The sequence below is a fragment of the Bison bison genome, unplaced genomic scaffold, assembly GCF_000754665.1.
Source record: "Bison bison bison isolate TAMUID 2011002044 unplaced genomic scaffold, Bison_UMD1.0 scf7180017864068, whole genome shotgun sequence".
NCBI lineage: Eukaryota > Metazoa > Chordata > Mammalia > Artiodactyla > Bovidae > Bison > Bison bison.
This window is the reverse complement of record NW_011494640.1, coordinates 6,005,798-6,031,347: the sequence shown is the minus strand read 5'-3', so window position 1 is coordinate 6,031,347 and position 25,550 is coordinate 6,005,798. Positions and strand designations below refer to the sequence as shown.

General features: G+C 43.8%; 1 protein-coding gene across 1 annotated transcript in view; it reads right to left on the bottom strand.

The window, feature by feature from the left end:
* The window catches only part of DNER (delta/notch-like EGF repeat containing), a 290,628-nt gene that overhangs the window by 132,013 nt on the left and 133,065 nt on the right, over positions 1-25,550 (bottom strand). Inside the window, exons 6-7 of the mRNA XM_010837101.1 lie at positions 24,193-24,346; positions 1,292-1,405 (exon numbers count right to left, since the gene is read on the bottom strand). Of these exons, the coding sequence (XP_010835403.1) occupies positions 1,292-1,405; positions 24,193-24,346 (268 nt within the window). The remainder of the gene's footprint in view (positions 1-1,291; positions 1,406-24,192; positions 24,347-25,550) is intronic.

The window sequence follows — 25,550 nt, the reverse complement described above, 5'->3', positions numbered from 1 at the left end:
TTGACCCTGAAAACTTCCCTTGACTCTAAGCCCAGCCTACAACCAGGGTTAGGTGGCAACCCACTAACCTGGGGTGTGGCAAAGCTTTGAGAAACTGCCCAGCGCTCTGTACATGAGTGACCAGTGGTGCTGACTCAGTCATCCTCCTCTCCAGTTTTCCCATTTGCTTAAGGCACTCGAGTGAAGAATGGAGACCATCCAGCACATGTAACTCCATTGTCATGGTAACCATGTCTAGCATAAGCACGCACAGCTGGGAGATAACCAGGAGGACCCCAGCCACCCGCTCCTGTCCCTGCCCAGGGGAGCAGAAGCCAGGACAAAGAATCCACTTCCTGAGTTGCTGTTTGGGCTTCAGAATATGAAAGCATAAAGCGTACAAGACAGCGTCGATCATGATGCAGCTCCTGGCAACCCTGAGCCCTGGGGTTACCTGGGAGTCAGTGGGCTTTTATCAACATCCATCCGTACCACTGTCCCAGTCCAGCCTCTAAGCCAGGAGGTAATTCAGGTTAATGAGTACAGAGATGTTTCCTTATTTACAAGGATTCAACATGTAATCTCTGCAAAGGGTGTCAATTGACTCTATGTAATTGTCAGTGCCCCTTCTGTGCATAAGGAGCTTACATGCTGGTTTTAAGGGGAAAAACACCTTTAATATCATGTTATTCTTATCATATTAAAGGTTTAAAGTAATTCCTTCCATACAAGCAGAAATGGAAACAAAACTTCCTCCAAGTGCAAAATTGTTCCTTAACACCAGCTCCATAACTAGGACTATCTCTCTGCTTCTTCAGGTGAAATTGAAACAGTATGACTGTTTATTTTTTAATAAAAATTGCCTTAAATATGTGACCTTCCAGGAGACTATATGTGTCCAAGATGTCATAAAGTGGATTTAAAGACAAAAACAGGTGAAATATATGGTGAAAAAATTTTAATGTAAATTGGTATCAAAAACCTAACACATAATTTAAAAGAAATCTTATCAAGTGAAATTTATCATTATACAGAAATTCCATTTTATTGTAAGTTGTTCATTTTCAATGTGTAAATGAAAACTGCAGAAATTTTGAGATTATGTCTAATATTCAGACATAATTTCCAAGCTATTTTAGCACAGAGCTTAAAACAAAAAGGAGCCATCTTATATCTTGTTTTATAAATGGGACAAAGTAGGAAGTTCTCTTGAGTAGAGTTTTTCAGAAAATTGAAGTCCAAAGGTCGTCAAATTAATCTAGGGTTTAAAATGGAAAATGAAAGTTATTCCTGTAATGATACCGATACTGACCTTCTAGACACTGGCAGGTGAATCCACTGAGATTAGAAGTGCATGTTGCTCCATTTCTACATGGATCTAGGATACAGTAGTCAATCTTGGACTGGCAGAGCTCTCCAGTATAACCTGAAGAAAACAAGATAGACACGTATAAAATACTTTGTCCCCAAAACCACGAACCATCCCGCAAGTTGAGGGAGTTAACTGGTACCTATCCAACTAAGGCAGCAACCTTACACTAGTCTCCCAGGCACTTTGGTTTTGTAACAAGAAACAGAGTAGTTTATTTTTTATTTAAGAATATTTGCTTTCCATTGTTGTATTAGTTTCTGCTGTACAACAATGTGAATCAGCTATATATATAAAATATACATATATCCCTCCCTCTTGGACCTCCCTCCCACCTCTCAATTCACCCCATAGCCCTTCATTTTAAAGCTAAGGAGGTTGAGACACATAATATGAATCACATTTATATATTCATCTTAATTCTAATTTGAAGCACAAACCCAACTCAGTAAATTTTTCCTGTAAAGCAATGGTGAGTTTGTCAGATAATAACATAACCACATATGTGTGATGAGAAAATAAGGACCTGAATCTACTGGAATACCCATGCAGCCAAGAAGCCTTAAATAAAGTCCAAATATTTTGTTAACTTTGAAATTTGTTAATTTGCCCTCCCGAAAGGCAAGTTTAAGAAATAACATGCAATTAACGTTTTTTAGCTTAAAGTAGAAAATTATTATGAAAGAAATTTTGGAAAATGCAAGATTTAAAATAGAAAAAGAAAAAGGTTACCCTCAGTCATGTTATTTGAGTGGCATAATTATTAATACTTTGGAGAGATTCCTATCAGAAATATTTATGCACAGATAGTTCCCACTAAATTATAATCATACTGCAACATTTTGATCTTTCCAGGATGTACATGAAGTACATAAAAACTTGTCTTTCTGAATTATTAGTTTTGAAGGAGTGTCATTAGCACCATATTTGAGATTTGCAAAAATAAATCAGTGAGGTTAGGAGAGAGATGATATGCCTGAGCTTCAATGATCTGCCAAACTAGTCTAAATTACAGACTGTGAACGTGGAGGCCCTTGTTTGCAATTCCACTCTTCTTTATGTGTTTTTTAAAACAGTCTGGGGAGGACTTCCTTGGTGGTCCAGTGGTTAAGACTTCGTCTTCTAATGCAGGAGTTTCAGGTGTGATCCCTGGTTGGAAAGCTAAGATCTTACACGCCTCTTGGCCAAAAAAAGAACCAGAAAAACAGGAGCAACATTGGAACAAGTTCAATAAAGACTTTAAACATGGTCCACATTGATAACTGAAGAGTCTAGGTAATAGTCTAGCTAATTCATGGGTATGGGAAAAATAAGATAATTATGTAAACTAAAAATCTAGACACCAGGACAAAAAGCCATTCTAGAATTCAGAAGAGAATATCTTACTCTAACAAATTTATGTTAATACATTTTCAAATAATAGGTCTAAATTCAGATTAACATTCTGTCCATTTAACTTCATCTAGTCTCCTCATATTTCCATATCATCCCTACGGGTATCTTAAAGAAAATTTTATTTCACCTATAAAGACTTCATTATACATCCCTAACTAAAAGTGATTTTCACAAAGATCACTTTTAACGCCTTCCATAATGAATATCTGGTCCCACTTAAAAATTTAATTAAATACTCTAAACTATATTAATAGCAACAATTTCTTTTTAAGAACCACATTGTCTGATAACACACATATCTTCCCATGCTTTTAATTTGTTCTTATCTAACTGATCTAATATTAAGTTAAACCTATAAGCAAAGTTAATATTCAGTACTGTTAATTGCTCCAATATTGCAGGCAGGTTTAATAAGATTTCAGTCTAAGAGAATAAACCACATTTGTGATGTGTTCAGGGACTGTCTGTAATGATCTGGGGGTCACACTGGCATTCTGTGGTAGAGATGCTGAAGCTCTGCACTGCCTGAGATGGTTCCAGAATAACAGTTTTATCACTCAAATGCCAACTGTCCCCTCCAGTGAGGAGCACTGGTCAAAGATCAGTCACTGTATCATTGCTTTCTGTTCCAGCGCTTTAAAAGGATTATACTAAAGATATTTAAAATATGGGAAACATGGAACTATAAAGAAAAAGACCCTGTGTAACTAGCTAGACTACAGAGCATATACATACTGGCATGTCTGAGTTCAGTATAATTGGAGATGAGAAACAGCAGTGGAGGACTGTGTGGTTGAGAGCGGCAGGGAGGCAGGGCTGGGGTCATGGGATTATGGGATTACCAGCATCCTTAGCTGCAGGTGGCCAGTTGGTCAGCTGATGCTTGTCTACTTGGGGCCAGGTATTACTACTGGCCTCAAGACAGTGGAGAGTTCAAAGTTCCAGGAGCACCACCTTGACTGCACTGGTCTCACTGACCAACTGCAGCCAGCTCTGGGAGAGAAGAGGTGGGGGGCAAGGAACCATGAAGACCCTGAAGCTGACTCAAGGGGCTCTTTAAAAAAAGCAAGTCATTTCTTAGATCCTCAGAGAGCAGAGGTTGACATCCGGTCCCATCACCTCATGGCAAATAGATGGGGAAAAATGGAAACAGTGACAGACTTTATTTTCTTGGGCTCCAAAACCACTGCAGATAGTGACTGCAGCCATAAAATTAAAAGACACTTGCTCCTTGGAAGGAGAGCTATGACAAACCTAGACAGCAGAGTAAAACACAGAGATATCACTTTGCTGACAAAGGTCTGAGTGGTCAAGGCTATGGTCTTTCCAGTAGTCATGTATGGATGTGAGAAAGAAAAGAAAGTAAAGTCGCTCAGTCATGTCCAACTCTGTGACCCCATGGACTGTAGCCTACCAGGCTCCTCAATCCATGGAATTTTCTAGGCAAGAGGACTGGAGTGAGTTGCCATTTCCTTCTCCAGGGGATCTTCCCAACCCAGGGATTGAACTCAGGTCTCCCACATTGCAGGCAGATGCTTTACTGTCTGAGCCACCAGTTGGACCATAAAGAAGGTCGAGAGCGGAAGAATTGATGCTTTAGAATTGTGGTGCTGGAGAAAACTCTTGAGAGTCTCTTGGACAGCAAGGAGCTCAAACCAGCCAACCCTAAAGGAAATGGCTGAGTCCCTTTGCCGTCCACCTGAAACTACCAAAACACTGTTAATAAGTTATACCCCAAAACAAAATGTTTGGGGTGTTAAAAAAATTAATAAATAAAATGCTTTAAAAAATCTGAAAGGAAATCGACCCTGAATATTCATTGGAAGGACTAATTCTGAAGCTGAAGCTCCAGCATTTTGGTCACTTGATGTGAGAAGCCAACTCATTGGAAAAGACCATAATGCTGGGAAAGATTGAAGGCAGGAACAGAAGGGGACGACAGAGGACAAGATGGTTAGATAGCATCACTGACTCAATGAACATGAATTTGAACAAACTCCAGAACATAGTGAAGGACAGAGGAGCCTACTGTGCTGCAGTCCATACGGTTGCAGAGTTGGACACAACTTAGTGACTGAACAACAACAGAGAGTAGGTTTACCTGCAGTTGTCAGCAAACCACTGACCTTGAGCTACTTGTGATACTCTCAGCTGGATACCTAAGGCTCACAAATCTCCCTTTCCGTGTCTTTTGTTTTTTCTAATTTATGTCATAACCATGGAGTCAAAACTTAATAAATGATTGGTAGGACTTCAAATGAAAAAAGATGATTAGATCATTAAAGCTTTGCCTGGGTTCTTCCTTCCATCCTGCTGAAAGCCAGTCTCTTTCTGGGGGAATGAAGTAATTATGCCAACCATGAATAATGTTTCTTTATCTTACCGAAGCAGTGACAGGCACCCAGAGGACCTTGTTAGTAGATTGCCAAGCCAGTGATGGAGTCAACACAGTGCATGGAAGCGGTAGTAAGTAGTGGCCATTGGTATATGTCAGGGAGGATCTGTTCTAGCGCGCGCGCACACACACACACACACACACTCGTGTTTGTATCAAATTTATGTCTATTGAGTCGGTGATGCCATCAAACCATCTCATCCTCTGTCGTCTCCTTCTCCCCCTGCCCTCAATCTTTCCCAGCATCAGGGTCTTTTCTAGTGAGTCAGCTCTTCGCATCAGGTGGCCAAAGTATTGGAGTCCTACCAATAGAATGTTCAGGGTGGCTTCCCAAAAGCTTGGAATAAAACCCCAACACTTTACCCCATGGCTCAAAACCACACCATGCCCTGGCCTCTGTGCCCCGCCCCACCTCGATCCTCCAATTCTCCCCATTGACCAAAGTGCTGCAGCCCCCCTGGGTCAAACTGGCCCAGCTCCTTTTCAGACTTCAGCATTGTTCTGGGGCTGTAGCCGCAGGACCATACAAGGATATGAGAGGGAGACAGGATTCAAGACAATCAATTACAACCCTATTCTAGAAAGAGATGGATGGTGCTAATGTTAAACCGCTGTGTAACAGAGAAACCAATGAGAAGAAAATTAGCAACTAGCTTTGGCAGGGAGGGAAGGGGAAGAGGTGAACACACAGTGGAATTTCACCTATAAAATCAGGATATAAGAGAGGAGAGGTTAAAACTGAAATACATAAAGGCAAAGGGGACCTAACAGAATAACATGTAAGTCACCTCTAGAACCAGTTAGGGAGACGAAAAAATGTTTTAGAGAAGCTAAAAAAATGCAAAATCCAACTAAACAGAAAGGGAAGTTGGCAACAATCTTTGTGGGGGTTCCAAACAAAATCAGAACAATTAGGTCGAGATTTCTCTTGAACCCAAGGGTTGTGCAATCTGCTGAGAAATCAGGACCCATTTGGAGGGTCCAGCCCAGAGCTAACTGTAGTTGGAGACAGTAAGGAAAAGGATGGCCCCTGTGTGTTCATCACTGATAGGAAAGAATTGCCCTGGATGCCCAGGTCTTGTAAGACAGCCGAAAATCTCTTTCCTGGAAACAACCTTGGTTGTCTAAGCATCAAATCTAACTCATCTGGGTGAAGAACTGGAATCTGCTAGAGATAATAAAGCTCTTCCCTCAGTAGGATGAGTCTCCTAACCCAGAATGAGATGGAAGCAAATAAACAGAGGAAGTTGTCATGACAGAGACCTGAGCCCTGCAACTGCCACTGGGTGTCTGGCTTAGGCTGATCTGAGCATGCGGGCGTGCAAAGAATGTGTCACCCTGGAGAAAGTGTGGTGCATGAGAGCATCTGTCAGACCTAGGATTCCAATTAAAATGTATAGCTGAGTAATTGAATTTTTATGCATTTGAAGTTGAAAGACAAGGTTAAGGCAATGCACATGGAGATGCTTGATGGGGCTTGAGAATCACTACGGTTTATGTTTAATTCTTGCAAGGAAAAAAAAAAAACCACAAAAAATTATTTCACATAGCCTTCCATGTGTGTAAGAGCCCATCTAAGACATCAGAAACCACAGCCCACCATCTCTTTGTTCCCTCTGACCCTGCACCCTTCTGTGGTTGTTCTCTCCCACTAGTCAGATCTCTACTCGGAAATCACCTGCTCAGACCTTCTGTCTCTTGAAAGTGAAAGTGTGAATCGCTCAGTCATTTCCAACTCTTTGCAACCCCCTGGACTGTAGCCTGCCAGGCTCCTCTGTCCATGGAATTCTCCAGGTAAAAATACTGTAGTGGGTTGCCATTTCCTTCTCCAGGGAATCTTCCTGATCCAGGAATTCAACCCAAGTCTACTGCATTGCAGGCAGATTCTTTACTGTCTGAGCCACCAGGGAAGCTCCTTATTCTTTACCTTAGTACTTAACTCTAAAGAACCCAGCTGCCAATGCAGGACATGTAAGAAACAGGGGTTCTATCCCTGTGTTGGGAAAATCCCCTGGAAGAGGGCATACAACTGAAGCGACTTAGCCTGCATGCAGTACTTGACAAAACACATCTACCGGCTACCTCCCCATCTAAAAGGAGATGCCACGGGATGAAGGCTTCATCTTTGAAGCCACCTGTGGTCCTGCCAGGGTTCCTGCATGCTCCATTACAACAGATTTATCATTACCTGAAGTGATATTCCTTTTTGGTTCCCTCTTGAGACCATAAACTCCCTGAGAATCAGGACTTTGTCTTGTTAATAGCTGAATCCTTAGCACTTAAACAGTTCCTGGCACAAATGAACGCATTTGCTTAAAGTTTTTGCCCTAACGCCTCCCTGGTGGCTCAGCTGGTAAAGAATTCGCTTATAGTGTGGGAGATCTGGGTTTGATCCCTGGGTTGGGAAGATTTCCTGGTGAAGAGAAAGGCTACCCACTCCAGTATATTCCCGGAGAATTCCGTGGACTGTATAGTCCATGGGGTTGCAGAGTCAGACACGATTGAGAGACTTTCACTTTCACTTGACCCTAATAACAGCTATATACCTTTCAAGTTAGATTTGGCTTCTCCCTAAGCAATCATACCCAGAACACCATAGGCATCATGTGGTATTTATTCTTTTTCCCAACACCCATGAAAATGAACGCATAGCTATTAAAACAAAAATTTAACCTCAAAAATGTGCTATCAAAAATCACCTTGTGCTTTGCAATAGTCTGATTTCCCATCTGGGAATACATAGGACTCCCCTGCCCCAGACAGACTGAAGTGGGTGGAACTAGGCTGACTCTCTTTTGGACATTAGTCTCGCTTCTCCAACTAGCATTCAGCACTTTCAACAGTTCCCTGAAATAAGGCATCAGCAGACCTGAAACAGAACTCCTTTTTCCTGCCCAAGCCCCTATTCAAGTTTAATCCCTTAGGTCTGTGATTCTCTACCAGCTGACTCTCCCCCGGGGAATATTTGACAGCGTCCAGAGGCACTGCTTATTGTCCCACCCCGGGGATGCTCCAGCATCTATTAGGTAGAAGCCAGGAAATGCTGCTAAACACCCTACAATACACACAACAGTTCCCTCCAACAAAGAATTGTCCAGCCCCCAAACAACCCTAATGTCAGAATTGAGAAAGCCCAATTTAGGTCAATGAGACCTTAGCTTATCAGACTAAAAACCCTTGGTTTTATTCCAGTGCCTCTCATCTGCTCATATGTAGACACTGACCCTCTACAAAACAGGGAAACAACACCTTTAGAACATTGTTACAAATCTGAATCCATAGGAATATTTATAACTCCTAGCAAGTTAAAGGGGTTTCCCTTGTGGCTCAGCTGGTAAAGAATTCACCTGCAATGTGGGAGACCTGGGGTTCGATCCCTGGGTTGGGACAATCCCCCTGGAGAATGGAAAAGCTACCCACTCCAGTATTCTGGCCTGGAGAATTCCATGGACTGTATAGTCCATGGGGTCACAAAGAGTCGGACACAGCTGAGTAACTTTCATTTCATTGAGCAAGTTAGAGACCATTTTAAAATAAATTATTTGACTATAAAAACTTTAAGGTATTGAAGACTTTATAATTGTGATTGTCAGTTTGTAAGTAAAATAATTGCTTTAAAAACAGGTGCTATTGGAAATGCTGATCTCTTAGGGAATCACAGGGGTTCTATTGCCTCTTTGGAGAATATTTTTGTATAACAAAAAAGATATAAGTGTTAAAGTTGTGCTTCAGGATACACATATAATAAGGATGACTTTCAAGGACATACAGGATGATTGAGAAAGCTCCAGACTGAGGCTTAGTGCTTTTAAAGCAGTCCAACCATTAGAAATGGTGTCAGATGAAAGGCAGCACACGTGCTAGTGAGTGAAGCCTGCCAGATGGAGAAGATGACCTGACACCTGTAAGGAAATGCACTGAACTGATTCATTCATTCAATGGGTGTGTTACCAGATTATATCTCGTCTAATGCAGCCTGGGGACAGGAAAGCTATGACAAACTTAGAAAGTGTGTTAAAAAGCAAAGACATCATTTTGCCAACAAATATCCATATAGTCAAGGCTATGATCCTTCCAGTAGTCATGTACGGATACGAGAATTGAATGTGGATCATGAAGGCAGAGCACCAAAGAATTGATGCTTTTGAACTGTGGTGCTAGAGAAGACTCTTGAGAGTCCCTTGGACAGGAAGGAGATCAAACCAGTCAATCCTAAAAGAAATCAACCTTGAATACTCATTGGAAGGACTGATGCCGAAGCTGAAGCTTCAATGCTTTGGCCACCTGATGTAAACACCTGACTCATTGGAAAAGACCCTGATGCTGGGGAAGATTGAAGACAGAAGAAGATGGTGACAGAGGATGAGATGGCTGGATGGCATCACCGATTCAATGGACATGAACTTGGGCAAACTCCAGGAGATGGTGAGGGACAGGGAAGCCTGGTGTGCTGCAGTCCATGGGGTCAGAAAGAGTTGGATACGACCTGGAGACTGAACAACAAAGCCTGTGAGTATTTAATTTTATGCTATGTTGTAGTTATATAAATATAATTAAAATTTATCAGTGTATATAAAGATAAAAATAGCTATGTTTCTCTGTGAACATCAGAATGGTTTGAAGATAACCACATCCTCCTGGTGTTGTTTGATTGACAGCAACATTAAAAAAAATATACCCTGCAGTAGCCCCAAATCACTATGTACTGGCTGTACTCTTCAAATGCAGCAAAACCTTCCAGAGTTCAATGGCAAATTGCATGAAGTGTAAACAAAGCTCGCTAAATGAGTCAGACAATTAAAAACAAAAAAAAAACAGGCAACTGACTAGTTATTTTTCTAAACATTCTCCTTCTTTGCAACAGTGGTTTTTTGGTACCATCGTTATGATTTCTCTACTGAAATAAAGACTCTTCTGCGGTTGCTTTGACTCTGTGAGGTAGAATCTAATTGTTTCTTTGCAGAGCTCTCCTGAAAGCTTCCAAGGTGGGAATTGTGGCAAGAGCTATTTTTAACATTCCTGGTCTTTTAATAGCCTGGCCTCTGCAGTGAGATGAAACAACTGGATTTGTACTAAAAGCCTGATGCCACCGACAGAGCCCACCAGCCTCAGCTCTCGCCCTGGGGGGATCAGAGCTGCCAGGCAGGGCCTCAGCTGCCACTACAGAGATGAAGTGTCTAATATTAGCAAGCAATAAATAGCAGGAATCTGTGTGCCATCAAGACATTCAATCTCAGAGGTCTCTGATATCAAAGTCGGAAGGCAGAAATTATTTAACAGAAAAAAAACTAGTAAGATCTGCTGGCAGGGAAAAACAAACACATCTGAGCAAATGCAAACATGCTCATAAAACCAAAGGCAAAGAAAGGAAGATCTAGGAGGCCCATGTGCAAAAGACAATCAATAAAATATAATTTAAATGGGAATCTGCGATAGAAAAGCACGAAAGAAAGCAGACATTCAGCAGAACTGGAAACATTAACCTCAAGGTTAGAAAAAAAAAGAAGTAACCACATCTAATAAGCACAGAGGCAAGAGGCACAGTGGAAGGACAACGGTTTGGAGAGTCAGAGGTCAGGGTGGTGACGCAGTGATCGGCTGAGCGAACACATCAGTGGGCTGGCTTTGACCTTCATTCCCCTCCTGGGTGAAATAGGAATAACAACCACACCTGGCTCCCAAGACAGTTGTGATGAATGAGATCAACCCCAAACGGCACGAGACATTTCTATCCAGCGCACCCAGCCTGGCACAGTGTGGGCAGCTCAACATTTTTGAACGAATGAATAACAGGATTTTTAGTTTGGCCACACTGTGCAGTATGTGGGATCCTAGTTCCTCAACCAGGGATGGAATCCATGCCCCTTGCACTGGAAGCACAGTCTTGACCACTGGACCACCAGGGAAGTCCCTGAATAATGTAGGGTTTTGACAGTGGTAAGCATTATGCCAATACTGTTTGTTCTCTCAGTTTTTAACAGGCAGTGGAGAGCAGTGGTCCCCCAAGTCCCCAGACCAACAGCAGCAGCAGCAGCTCGGGACTTAATTACCACAAATGCAAATTCTCCATCAGTACCCTAGACCCACAGAAGACTCAGGGGATGGCACCCAGCAATATGAGTTTTAAGAAGCCCTGCAGGTGACTCTGAAGTGGGGCTGGTGCTAAAGTTTGAGAACCACTGATCTGGAAAACTAGTAGCAGATTTTTAAATATCAAATATTAGTATTATTCATTAAGAGGTACATATCTGATGCAGATTACAAAGAAAAAAAGATCAGAAAGTGAAAGTCAAATATTATATGACATCAAAAAGCCTTTACTGGCTGCATGTTGACACATGTTTTTCCTTTTCATGAGTGGGAGAGCCCCTAGGCTCAATTACCATACCTGTCACTGCACTGTTTCCAGAGAAACTTCCTTATTCTTGAAGAGCATGTGTTGGTGACTTTTGCCCCCAGCCCCAAGCACAGAGCCAGGGATGCCATGGGTACTCATTATAAAGTAATTAATGACTGCATAAGCACCATGCATTGTTTTAAAATAATCCCTTTCATCCCATTTCCCTAGAGCCCAAATAAGAAATATTAATTGAAATATTAATATAGGCCAGACTAGAAATGACACCTCTGTCTCCTGATGTAGTGATTACAAAGGGGGAGAGATTTCAAGAAAGATCTTTTCATTAAGTATGTTCTGAGAAATTGAAATCAAAAGGGAGAAAACATTAATTAAAAAACTGATACAATAAGCAGACAAGTTAAGTGAGTGACTGACTTAAAGTGACGTACCCGTTGAATTCTAAGCTTGTGTAATTAACTCAAAAGGTGGTACAGTTGCCAATGCAGGAGACACAAGAGACATGGGTTAGATCCCTGGGTCGGGAAGACCACCTGGAGGAGGAAATGGCAATCCACTCCAGTATTCTTGCCTGGAGAATTCCACGGACAGAGGAGCCTGGCAGGGTACAGTCCACGGACTCACAAAGAGTCAGACAAGACGGAGCAACTGAGCATGCACGCATAGAGGAGGCATTCATTCCCTCTTTCAGAAAGAATTTGGAGAGAGTAAACAGTCTAAAGCGAAGAATCTAAAGGATGCTTAGAAACAGTTCCTGCCTGCAGGGAGCTTACACTCCAGAAGAGGAGAGAAGACACATTCGTAGGAAACAACGAAACACAGTGAGAGGAAATCCAGCACCTGGTACCAAGTCAGGCCCCTGTGGTGCCCTATGAGGCTGGACCTCCTGGAGCGGGCGGGGGGAGGAAGGCTGGGGCCAGGCCAGGCTGTGACAGCTCAAATCTGTGTGCCAAGCAGCACGGGGTCACTAGCAAGGTGCCTTTGAAGGTTTCTGAATGCAGCACAGTCATGACGAAGGAGTGCTGCAGCTGGGTCCCTTCTTGTTCTCATTTGCTATATTTGGGAGGAAATCTTAAGACTTCCCACCCTTCTCCCTGGGAACAGGGGCTCTGGTCTGGACAGAATGAGGCAACTCCAAATAGACAAGCAAAAAGGGGCAAGGAGGGATGGGTACAGCCTCAAGGAGACAAAGAGGAGAACACAAACTCCATCCTTCTCATGCGCTTCCTCTTACCCTTGTTTCAGTTTAATTCAGTTCAGTCGCTCAGTCGTGTCCGACTCTTTGTGACCCCATGGACCACAGCACACCAGGCATCCCTGTCCATCACCAACTCCTGGAGTTTATTCAAACTCATGTCCATTGAGTAGGTGATACCATCCAACCATCTCATCCTCTGTCATCCCCTTCTCCTCCTGCCTTCAATCTTTCCCAGCATCAGGGTCTTTTCAAATGAGTTAGTTCTTCACATCAGGTGGCCAAAATATTGGAGCCCCATCTTCAACTTCAGTCCTTCAATGAACATTCAGGACTGATCTCCTTTAGGATGGACTAGTTGGATCTTCTTGCAGTCCAAGGGACTCTTAAGAGTCTTCTCCAACACCACCACAGTTCAAAAGCATCAATTCTTCAGCACTCAGCTTTTTTATAGTCCAACTCTCACATCCATACATGACTACTGGAAAATCCATTGTCTTGACTAGATGGACCTTTGTTGGCAAAGTAATGTCTCTGCTTTTTAATACCACTGCCCTTTATGGATCACCTATTCTGTGCCCGATATATGCATGTGGATGCAGACATGTGCTTAGGTGTGTATAAGTATATGGGTGTGTATGCATGTGTATATATATATACGTTTGCACATGTGTGTGCAGATATGTTCTCTTTAATCCTTACAAGGTCAGTATGGTTATTCTTTTTGCAGACAAGACAACTTGGGCTCAGAGGAGTAAGGTAGAATCGGTGAGTGACTCAGCCTGGAGTTAAACCCAGGACCGCAGACTCCAAATCCCACGCTCATTTATTCCTCCCAGGTCTTTTCTCTCCTTTTCATGAGATTTGTTTGGAAAGACCGTGAGAGCCAGGCCAGTCCTGAGGCAGAGACAGTGGCAGGGAGTGATCCATTCAAGTCTGGCTCTTCTGGGTCTTAGCAGAGGACCAAAGGATGTCCTGAGGGTGCCCCGTGATCCAAGTTGGCTCCCCAGAGAGGGAGGCCACAAAAGGAGCTGAGGCCAAATCTCTGGCCAGAGGAAAGAACAGAAGCACTCCGTGCAAGGCATCCGACTATGGGCTCGACAACAGTAACAACAGTAAGATCCAATGACACTCGCCAAGCGCCCCGGGTACCCTTCTAAGCACACCGTGTGCATCACTTATCCACTGACCTGTGAGCTGTGGGTTCTGTCACCGAGCTTGATTCACAGAGCGAAAGTTGAGACCCAGTGAGATTAATTTCCCCCAAGGTCAGACAGAGGATGAGTAGCGAGAGCAGGCTTTGCTCTCCCTCGGCTGGGCTCCGGTCCTGGGCTTCTGGAAGGTTGCCCTGCAGTGGTAAGCAAGGCAGCGTGGCGAGGGTGACAGGCTTATCACAGTCATTCAGGCAGCAGATGACGAGGTTTGAATCAGGGCACTGGAAGAGGAAGCAGTGTGCACGGCAGATGGGGAACCATCAAAAATGGGGAGACTGTCCAGAAATAAACAAAGTGGCAGGGGCTGGGGAGCAAGAGTCAGAACTGAGCTTGCAGCCCGAGAAATGAGGGAAGTGATGGCACCGATGATGGAACCTGGAGCCATGGCCGGAGAGCGAGGCTTGAAAGCCTGTGTGGGAGGCTGACGGAGGAGGGTCTGAAGTTGAGTCTGAGGAGGGGGCTGAGGGTTAGCAGAGCATCCCTCTGAGCCCAGTGCAGGTGCTGGGACTGGGTGACTGGCCAGGCTGCAAGGATGCATCTGGAAGCCATCCACTTAGAGGTGACAGCTTGGAATGAGTGGCTGCTGTCTCAAGAAGGAGAAGGCAGCTGAAGCAGGTGGTAAGGACCGAGCTCTAGAGATAGAATGGGGAAAGGAAGGCGGGGAGGAGGCTGGAGAGGTCCCTGGAGAATACACCCAAGTCAGTCCTCTGTAAGACAGGAGAGGAAGGCTGCTAGAGAGAGGAGGGCTAAGAAAGAGCCCCGGACATCAGTGAGCAGGACGCTACATAACCTTGGAGAAGTAGATTCATGATGTGTCAGTTCAGTCACTCAGTCATGTCTGACTCTTTGCAACCCCATGGACTGCAGCAATGCTAGGCTTCCCTGTCCATCACCAACTCCTGGATCTTGCTCAAACTCATGTCCATCAAGTAGGTGATGCCATCCAACCATCTCATCCATGTCATCCCCTTCTCCTGCCTTCAATCTTTCCCAGCATCAGGGTTTTTTCCAAGGAGTCAGTTCTTTGCACCAGGTGGCCAAAGTATTAGAGTTTCAGCTTCAGCATCAGTCCTTCCAATGAACACCCAGGACTGATCTCCTTTAAGATGGACTGGTTGGATCTCCCCACAGTCCAAGGGACTCTCAAGAGTCTTCTCCAGCACCACAGTTCACAAGCATCAAATCTTCAGCACTCAGCTTTCTTTAAAGTCCAACAGAAAAGTATGAATTGGACATAGAGCAGTGATGGAGAGGATGACAGAGGGAAGGAGGGAGAGGAGGGGAAGGTAAGGAGGAGGTGAGCACACAGAGCCGCCCCAAGGACTTACAGAATCCTTACTTGTTTGAGGGACTGGTTTTGAGCTGAGACCTCCAGTCCTTACAGACTAGAAATCAGGGCTGGAATGGGGGAGGGGGGTGGCAGGGTGAGAAAGCCAAAAAAGTGTGGAAGCATAAGATCCCAGAGGGAGAGAGAAAGACAAGCAAGGTGGGTTCCGAGGCTCCTTGCAAGGCCCCTTGCATCCTGAAACTGAACTAACCCACCTCTTACAACCTGCGCTCATCTGCTCAAGAACTCAGTGCTCAAGCTGAGCGAGAGTAGGTGTAGGGACCCAGCAAATTCCACTCAGGATTTTTCTCCAAGAGGAGGTGACCCACTCCAAACCCCCACTCAAAGGCAGCTCGGTGTTTAAAAGAGTGAAGCTGGGATGGCAACACACGCCAAGTTCCCCTCGCCCCAGAAATGATGAGTTTTTAAAATAGGCTGAAATCATCAATTAGGCAAAACAATGAAGCGCACTGATGTTGAGACGGACTTTGTACAACACTTCCAATATCGTGGTAGTGGTGCATCACAGCCATTCTTTTCAGAAAAAAAGGAATAGCTCTTCGGAGGAAAAAATCACCTTCTCAGAATTAGGAGGCTTTTATAAAATACATTCTGATTAAAGAAGTTAAATTCTGTGTCTACTACGAGCAAAGCACAGGGCATCGCACCAACCCGGGATGGAGAAATGAGTCATATCATAGATCAGCACCACCCCCAGGCCAGCCACAGTCTGATGTGGAAGGAAAAAATATAATATGTGTAAAGAGAGGAGAAGTAAGGGGACCCAGCCCTCAATACATATGTAGGTGCCCTGGGTGGAATTCCATCTCATTCTATTCATTCGTTGATTCAACAAGTCTTTATTAAGCACCTACTATGTGTCAGACATGTCAAGAGAATTGGAGTTTGTGTTCTCATATTTTTTAAAATAATTTTATTTACTTATATTTGGCTGTGCTGGGTCTTCATGGTTTCACGGGCTCTTCTCTAGTTGTGGTGAGCAGGGGCCACTCTCCAGTTGTGAGGCACACGCTTCTCACTGAGCTGGCTTCACCTGTTGTGGGCACAGGCTCCTGGGCATGCGGACTGAGCACAGGCTCAATAGTTGTGGTGCCCGGGCTTAGCTGCTCTGCCACGTGTGGGATCTTCCCTGACCAGGAATGGAACCTGTGTCTCCTACATTGGCAGGCAGATTCTTTACCATCTGAGCCACCAAGGAAGCTTCTAGGCCACATAAAAACTGAGTGGCTGTGACTATCTCCACATACGGGTTGCCCTTCGGCGTGTTTGGTATCTTCCAGGTACACTTCCTTGCCTCTGTTCCTGGATGTTGTCTTTCAGGGAGCCCTCAAAGCTTCCGAGGTGCCCTTATCACCTCAGTGTAAACAGGAGGCCACTGATGGCTTGGACAAACCTGTTACCACAGTCAATAACCTTCCCTTAGCTCCTCCTGCAGTATTTGGTACTACTGACAATCCTCTTCCTTTTGAAAATATTGCCAAAATGTTTCCAGAAAAATATCATCAATCACCCTTGATAAAAATTTCCCCGCCAAATAGAAATTTTATTGACCATAATCTATAATTCATCTTATATTGTACACCTATGTATAACCTATTTATCAGTGTTTCACTATTTAATAAAATTAACTCCTGTTTCCAAGAAATGGGCACAAAAGCCAAAATGAAAACTACAGCAGAGTTTATTACTTAATTGACTCAACATCCAATTCACCATATTCGAACATCTCTGGATTACCGATGATGCTAAAATCCTCTGTACTGGCTTGATGTAAAAATTAAAGCAAAATAGCAAAATATTATCAAAACTGCAGCAAAAGCTTCTTTGCTAAAAATAATATTTTTACTTACCGAGAAACGCTCCCAAGAGAAACGAGTATGGCATCAGGACAACGTCTCTGTGAAGAGACTTTCTGAAACTCCTGTTCTCTGCTGACAAGAACCTGGCTTGAATTAATTCATTCATCAAACAAAACCATGCCTCATGATCAGACTTGCGAAAATGAAAGCACAGCGGGATAAATTTTCAAAAGGAAAAAGACTTCCTACTGTTGGAAGGTTCTTAGGCACAGAGCTGGAGCTTCAGAGGTCAATTAATTGATGTTAATTAACCTGTAAATAGTTTTTTTCACAAAGGAAATAGAACTCTCCTGTGGAAGCATGAGTTTTTCAAGGACATTTGGAACTAAACTGAGTAGAAAATGCCTCATTTCAAGCATCCAGCCCCACCTCTGGGGACAAAATGGCCTAATGTTTCTGTTCTTCAGAAGAGCCCTACTTGATAGGAGAAAGTTGGAAGCATGACGTGGTCTTGAATCACATGTTTGTACCAGGAAAATTCTCAGCTCACCATGTGGCTGCACACACAGGAAAAGAGTGTGGTAACGTGATCAAGAACGTGGGCTTGGGACACAGAGGACCTGGGTTCAAATCCCAGCGCAAGAGTTACTGGCACGTGTACCCAGCACAGCAGAGACCACCGGTACGCTCACCACACTGACTCCCTTCCAGGCAGAGCCTCTAGGGACCAAGTGACCAGATTCTGGCAAATGGCAGGTAGCAGAAGTGATCTAAGACGCGTCCAGGCACCGCTCTCAGAACATCACACAGACCCTCCAGATCCCTGAGTTGCCACCTGGAGACCAAATGCCTTCATCAGACTATGACAAGGTGGAAATGAGGCTTTCCTTGGACGTCAGGAGATTTGGGAATTGGTGTGTTCCTGCAGTACAGTTCCATGTCACCCTAATATTCTTGACCAAGTTACCACATTCTCCATGTCCTAGATTTCTCACCTTGAAATCAGTATAATTGAGTATTTAACCCAGAGATTGTTCTAAGAGCAGCACTGGAAAGCACTTAGCACAGCCTGGCATATGGTTAACACTGAGTGTTGCTGCTGCTGTTGTTCAGTTGCTAAGTCACGTATGACTCTTTGTGACCCCATGGACTGTAGCATGTCAGGCTCCTCTGTAACACTGAATAAACACTAGCTATTCGTGTGTGCATACATCTGTGTGTGTCTGCATGTGTGTGTGTACTATAGTGGAAAGAAGTGGAGAGTGAGTTTTCTGGTGGTCCAGTGGTTAAGACCCCACGCTTCCCAAAGGGGGCACAGGTTCGATCCCTGGTCAGGGAACTAAGATCCCACATGCTCCAAGGTCCGGCCAAATTAAATTAAATTTTTTAAAAAGCAGATGGAGAGGGAGATGCTAAAAGGGGGAAGAGCAGTTGTTCCCATAGGACATGAGAACTGATCGAGTAGGAACGTGCCTAAGAGAACTGCAGGAACAAGTCAGGTAGCAGCTGAGCAAAGACAGAGTTAAGTACCAGAGTTCCTAGATCCCTTCTACCTCTGCTTGGGATGTTCTAGAGCAGGAGGAAGAATGGAGGCTCTGAGGGAAGGAATCCCATGGGAGCCCAGCTCTGGGAAAGGCCAGTGAAGGAGTTGCTGGGAGTCAGGGAGGCCCTGATAGAAGCAGGATGGCTGAGAGACCAAGCCAATGTGAAGCCACCTCTGGATAAAGTAGAAGATGGCAGAGATTCTATGCCATTCAAGAACCTCAGAAATCAGCACCAGGTAAACACCAGTGGAGATTATTTAAAGTAGCTTAAACTATGATTCTAACATATAGACACTCCTTTATAAAAACTAGACAATTGCAAGGACCTACTGTATAGCACAGGGAACTATGCTCAATATTTTACAATAATCTATAAGGGAAAAGAATCTGAAAAAGAATATATATACATATAAAAAGAATATATATATATGACTGAATCACTATACCATACACCGGAAACTAATACAACATTGTCAATAAACTATAATTCAATTTAAAAACTAGAGTGGTTTGCCATCCCCTCCTCCAGTGGACCACGTTTTGTCAGAACTCTTCACTATGACCCGTCCGACTTGGGTAGGCCTGCACAGGCTACACACTGAGTTCTGCAAGCCCCTCACCATGACAAGGTGGTAGTGCTGCACTCAATATGCCAGCAAATTCGGAAAACTCAGCAGTGGCCACCGGACTGGAAAAGGTCAGTTTTCATTCCAATCCCAAAGAAGAGCAGTGCCAAAGGATGTTCAAACTACCGTACAACCGCACTCATCTCACATGCTTAGCAAGGTCATGCTCAAAATCCTTCAGGCTAGGCTTCAGCAGTACATGCAAGCTGAGTTTAGAAAAGGCAGAGGAACCAGAGATCAAATTGACAACATCTGCTGGATCATAGAAAAAGCAAGAGAATTCCAGAAAAATATCTACTTCTGCTTCATGGACTATGCTAAAGCCTTTGACTGTGTGGATCACAACAAACTGTGGAAATTTCTTCACGAGATGGGACTCCCAGACCACCTTACCTGCCTCCTGAGAAACCTGTATGCAGGTCAAGAAGCAACAGTTAGTTAGAACCAGACATGGACCAATGGACTGGTTCAAAATTGGGAAAGGAGTACATCAAGGCTGTATATTGTAACCCTGCTTATTTAACTTATATACAGACTAGATGAAGCACAAGCTGGAATCAAGATTGCCAGGAGGAATATCAACAATCTCAGATATGCAAATGATACCACTCTAATGGCAAAAAGTTAAGAACTAAAGAACCTCTTGTTGAGGGTATAAGAGGAGAATGAAAAAGCTGGCTTAAAACTCAACATTCAAAAAATGAAGTTTATGGCATCTGGTCCCATCACGTCATGGCAAATAGAAGGGGAGAAAGTGGAAACAGTGACAGATTTTATTTTCTTGGGCTCCAAAATCACTGCAGAAGACTGAGCACCAAAGAAATGATGCTTTAGCATTGTAGTGCTGGAGAAGACTCTTGACAGTCCCTTGGACAGCAAGGAGATCAAACCAGTCAGTCCTAATGGAATTGAGCCCTGAATATTCATTGGAAGGACCTATGCTAAAGCTGAAGCTCCAATACTGTGGCCATCTGATGGGAAGAGCCAACTCACTGGAAAAGATCCCAATGCTGGGAAAGGCTGAAAAGGAGGCGGGAGGTACAGAATGAGACGGTTAGATAGCATCACCAAGTCAATGGACATGAATTTGAGCAAACTCCTGGAGACAGCAAAGGACAGGGGAGCCTGGCGTGCTGCAGTCCATGGGGTAGCAAAGAATCGGACATGACTTAGTAACTGAACAACAACAACAATGATTTTTAAAAATCCCTCAGAGGGAAAAGACAGACTACAAACTTGGAGAAAACATGTGCAATCCATACAACTGGCGAATGATGAGAACAAAAAAGAAACAACTTTTGCAAGCCAACAAGAAGAGTAAACACACACACACACAAATTTGAGTGAGAGATAGGAAAACAAGTAATAAACACAGGAAGAGGACCTCAGCATCGTTAGCAAACCACAAAGTGCAGAAACCACAATGAAGCACCTTTTCTACACCCATTCATTGTGCACAAATTAAAACTTCTGACCCTACACAGTACTGTAGAGGACCTGAATCCATAAGAGCACTTATGCATTTCATGTGAGAGTATATATGGGTGTCACCACTTTGGAAAACAGTCTGGCATGATCTCCTACAATTAATCAAGCGTATTTTCCAGTAATTCCACTCCTAGGTTCAACCTCAAACAACCCCTGGCACATATTCCAGAGAAAATACACGAGAATGTGCTTACTGGTAAAACATGTAAATGTTTATGCAAGCATGCATACTCAGTCGTATCCAACTCTTTGTGAGCCCATGGACCATAGCCCTCCAGGCTCCTCTGTCCATGGGATTTTCCAGGCAAGAACACTGGAATGGGTTGCCATTTCCTATTTCAGGGGATCTTTCCAGTCCAGGGATCAAACCCATGTCTCCTATATCTCCTGCATTGGCAGGCGGATTTTTTACCACCTTGCCACCTCGGAAGCCATGTAAATATTAAGATCATATAAAAAGGAAGACAAAGGAAGGATCAACTCAAGATTCAGGGTTAACTGGATGGGGAATAGAGACTGAGAGACGGGCTGGTGAGGAGACTATATAGTTAGTTATCAGGTCTAACTTCTGGTTATAGTGGTGGTTCCAACACTGATTACTGTATATTGAAATAGCTAAGTAAATAGATAAAAGTATGCTATGGATAAGAAGAGAGAGTATCACAAACCCAGCATTATGGTCATACCAATTCTGTGCACCTGCATTCTTTGAAAATAAAAAGTCTCCTCTGAGAACAGACTTGGATTAAAAAAAAAAAAAAAACATCAAACAGAAATCATTTCAGTTCAAACAGTGACAAGCTCCACCTATCAGTTCTGATTGAGACTATGTACAGAAGGATTTTGATTCATCCTAGCATCACTTATAACAGAGAAATTCAAACTCTCTTAAAGACTCATCAATAGAGGAATGGTTTAAAACATCAGGCCACATTCATACCCTTTCATTAATTCACCCCATCAACACATTGTCTGAGCATTCAGGACTCGTCAGACACAGTGGGACACGATGTAGAACAGAAATAATTCAGGTTGTGCGCTCATGGGATTGATTCAGGTGGGGAGACAGGCAGAAATCAAAGAATCACACGTGCACTCATCCACTGCAAACAGGGGAGGGCTGTGAAGGAAAGGAACACCCAGCTACAAAAGAGGAAAAGGGAAGGAGACCTAGATTGAAGCATTCATGTGAGACTTCCTAAGGAAAGGGGGTATTTAATGAGATCCAAAATAGAAACCTGGCAAAAGGGAGGCAGCAGGGAGAGCTGTCCAGGCACAAAGAAGCAGACGAAGTCCTGCAGCAGCTCGAGTACCCAGGGAGATGAAAGCCAAGGTGGCTGGTCCCTGAGAAAGGGGAGCAGCGGGGCGAGATGGGGCTGGCAAGGTGGGTGAGCAACAGATCACAGAGAAGAATGAGGCGGAGGATTCTGGCCTTCATCCCAAGAGCCCTGGGAAGAAGGGGATTAAGTCAAAAGCAACAACATCAGATCAGATATGCAGTGGAAAATAATCACCCAGGAGAACGGGGTCTGGGTCGGGGAACTGACATAATGAGAACCAGGGCTCACTTCTGCGTGGTTGCTTTGGCTCCATGGACAAGCGCAGACAGAGATAATGTGAGAGGTTATCTCAGTCACACAGACAAGGGGCAAAGGCAGTGGCAATGGAGCAGTGGCGATGGGGCTGCAGAGAGGGGGGTGATTTGAGAAGTCTTTAGGGGGAAAGATGGAGAACACTCGGAGGCAGGAAGAGCAGGAGGTGGGGGGGGGGCACCCAGGGTGACTTGTAGAGGTCTGGCTCGTAGAAACAGATGGAACACCGGAAGCTGAGCTGTGTGGAGCTGGGGATACGATGAGCTCAGCTTTGGAATGACTGAGCTTACGGTGGCCTGGAACATACGCGCAGAGACAGCAAATAGGCAGCAGTTTGGCCTGGACATACAGTGTTAGGAAACATGTAACGGAATTATTCAAATGAATAAGGTAGCTCTCTATATACTGACATGGAAGTATACTTATGATCGACTGGTAAACACTGAAAAAAGTCAGCTGTAGAGCAGGATGTATATTATAACCGCTTTTTTAACATACAGAAAGACAATCATTTGATCTGCAAGGGAAATACTCATACTCATACATAGATACACACACACACAAACACTGGTCTGGAAAACATAAACCAAACTATTAACCTACACTTATGACCTTATAAAGTGTAAGCTGGGATAGATGAGTGAAGAACTTTTACTTCTTTGTTTATGAATTTCTGCATTGACAGACCTTACACTGAGCAGTTAATCACCCTAACTCCCACTTCACTCCACCCGTCTCTCCATCCCCAGCCCTTGCTGCTGCTGCTGCTGCTAAGTCACTTCAGTCGTGTCTGACTCTGTGTGACCCCATAGACGGCAGCCCACCAGGCTCCCCCGTCCCTGGGATTCTCCAGGCAAGAACACTGGAGTGGGTTGCCATTTCCTTCTCCAATGCATGAAAGTGAAAAGTGAAAGTGAAGTCGCTCAGTCGTGTCCGACTCTTAGCGACCCTGTGCACTGCGGCCTTCCAGGCTCCTCCATCCATGGGATTTTCCAGGCAAGAGCACTGGAGTGGGGTGCCATTGCCTTCCCCAGCCCTTACATCACCCTGAATCCCTGCCCAGTGGCAGAGATTGGCAAGAGGATGAGGTGGAAAGGGGAAGATGATGTCAGTTTTACACATTACTGATGCTAAAAAAAGAATAATGTGGTGTTTGCTTTTAAGCTGCATAGAAACAGTGATATCAAAATGTTCACCGGTAAAATGCCATTTCCTGCTCCTTAAGGGTTTATAACCGATTTGGCTGAGCAGTAAGTCAATAAGATGACTGCAAGAGAACAGAAGTCTGTGGACACACCGTCCAGTGCACTTTCTTAAGAGTCACACTTTGTGTTCTGAGATGCGAAAGTCTCATGCAGAGTCGATGACTCCACCATACTAACCAGGGAGTATTAAAGACTTGCCCAATTCTGCAGGATGGTGTTCCAGGTACTCGGACTAAAACATACACGGACAACAGGAAACTAAACAAATGAGAGGACTGGGTGGCATTACCTACCCACCTGCATAGTTTAGCCTAAATTCTTCTTAAGGAACTTAGCAAAATCAGCCAGCACAGCGCCAGCCCACACTCTCAACATATTTGAAGAATTGTCTTTGAAATATCCAGGCCTCTATTCGACCAGGAATATCATTGTCCCAAAATAGAAATGGTAGATGCTAAGAGAGAAGCATCCTAATGTCAGAAAAACAGCCAAGGGACACGATGTTTATCCCCAAGGCAACTTCCTTCCTCCATTCCCAATGACATAAAGCTGGACTGATGGAACTAAATGAGACCTGGGAGGCACCTGTCCAACAGCTGGACAATGTATTGCCTGACCATTGTTAATTAATAAGTGTCTGTTCTACAGAGAGACACACAGTCACTCTGAACTATGGAAACCTTACCAGCAAGGCAGACACAGGTGAAGTTGCCACCATCTTGCTTTTCCTTTGCATCAACACAGCTGGCATTGTTCTGGCAGGGTTTCTTCTGGCAGGCATCAAATTCTTCACAGAAAGTACCCGTGTATTGATCATCACAGTTACAGGAAAATGTTGCCTAAAACACAAACATACAGTATATTTTACCTGAGCCCTCTAAAATGTGTGTGTTAGCTGTGAAACTCAAAGTTCAAACATACCTCTCATTTTTATAGTTATACCAACACTGAGTATTTTTATCATATCACTTATACCATGATCTGACTAAAATCAAAGCTTTCAGAGGAATAGTCTATTCCTTTACAGTTCCATTTCAAACATGTCTCTTCATTGATATGTATCCCAAATGATTCTTAATCTTCCTAAACCAGAAATGGAAATAGTAATTATTTTAGGCAAAAAAATAAAGTTTTGCTGACCTGATACGGAAATGACAATTTTGCTAGAGCAGATATATTGTGCTACAGCCATTAAATGAGATGTCGCTCCAAATAAAAGCCTTCAGCACAGATAGCATGTGAGACACATCATTACCAAATGTGTTACCATGCCCGCCGCTCTGGAGCACTGAGAGAATTTACCGAATCACCCTGGAAATTAGCTTCAACGTACAACCACGTAGATGAACTGAGTGTAAGGGAAAATTATAAGAACCATTTCATTTGGTTTGTTATACTAGTAAAGGACCGTAACTCAGACCCAGCGAACTGAAGTTTAATATCTATTTACTTATCTCTTTGGCTGTACTGGGTCTTACTTGCAGCACACAGGGTCTTTCCTGGGGGTGTGTGGGCTTAGCCGCTCTGCTACCTGTGGAATCTTAGTTCCCCCTCCTTAAGCACTGACCCACCAGGGAAGTCCCCAAGAGAACTGAATTTGATTGGACGCTTCATTTCTGAGGCAGCTGTATAATCTCAATAAACTGAGCCTTCCTGCTCTCTTCCTAATGCTGGCCTGAGGGTGATGTGTCTAAAACAGACACAGATCTGGGTCCGAAGCCTATGTAGATGGGACTGCAGATTCTCACGAAGAATAGAAGGGAGCAGGCAAAGGAGAATGCTATAAATAAAGTTTACTGCTTAAAAAAATCAAAACAAAATTGGGGAGAATGGATACATATATATGTATGGCTGAAGCCCTTCACTGTTCCCCTAAAACTACCACAACATTGTTAACTGGCTATACCCCAATTCAAAATAAAAAGTTCAAAGTTTGAAAAAAAAAAAACCCAGCCCAAAGCACCTTTTCCAGCTTTCTCCAAGCCCCACAACATCAGGCAAGTGTTTCAAAGCCCCTCCCACAGCCACTCCCAGCCCCGCCTC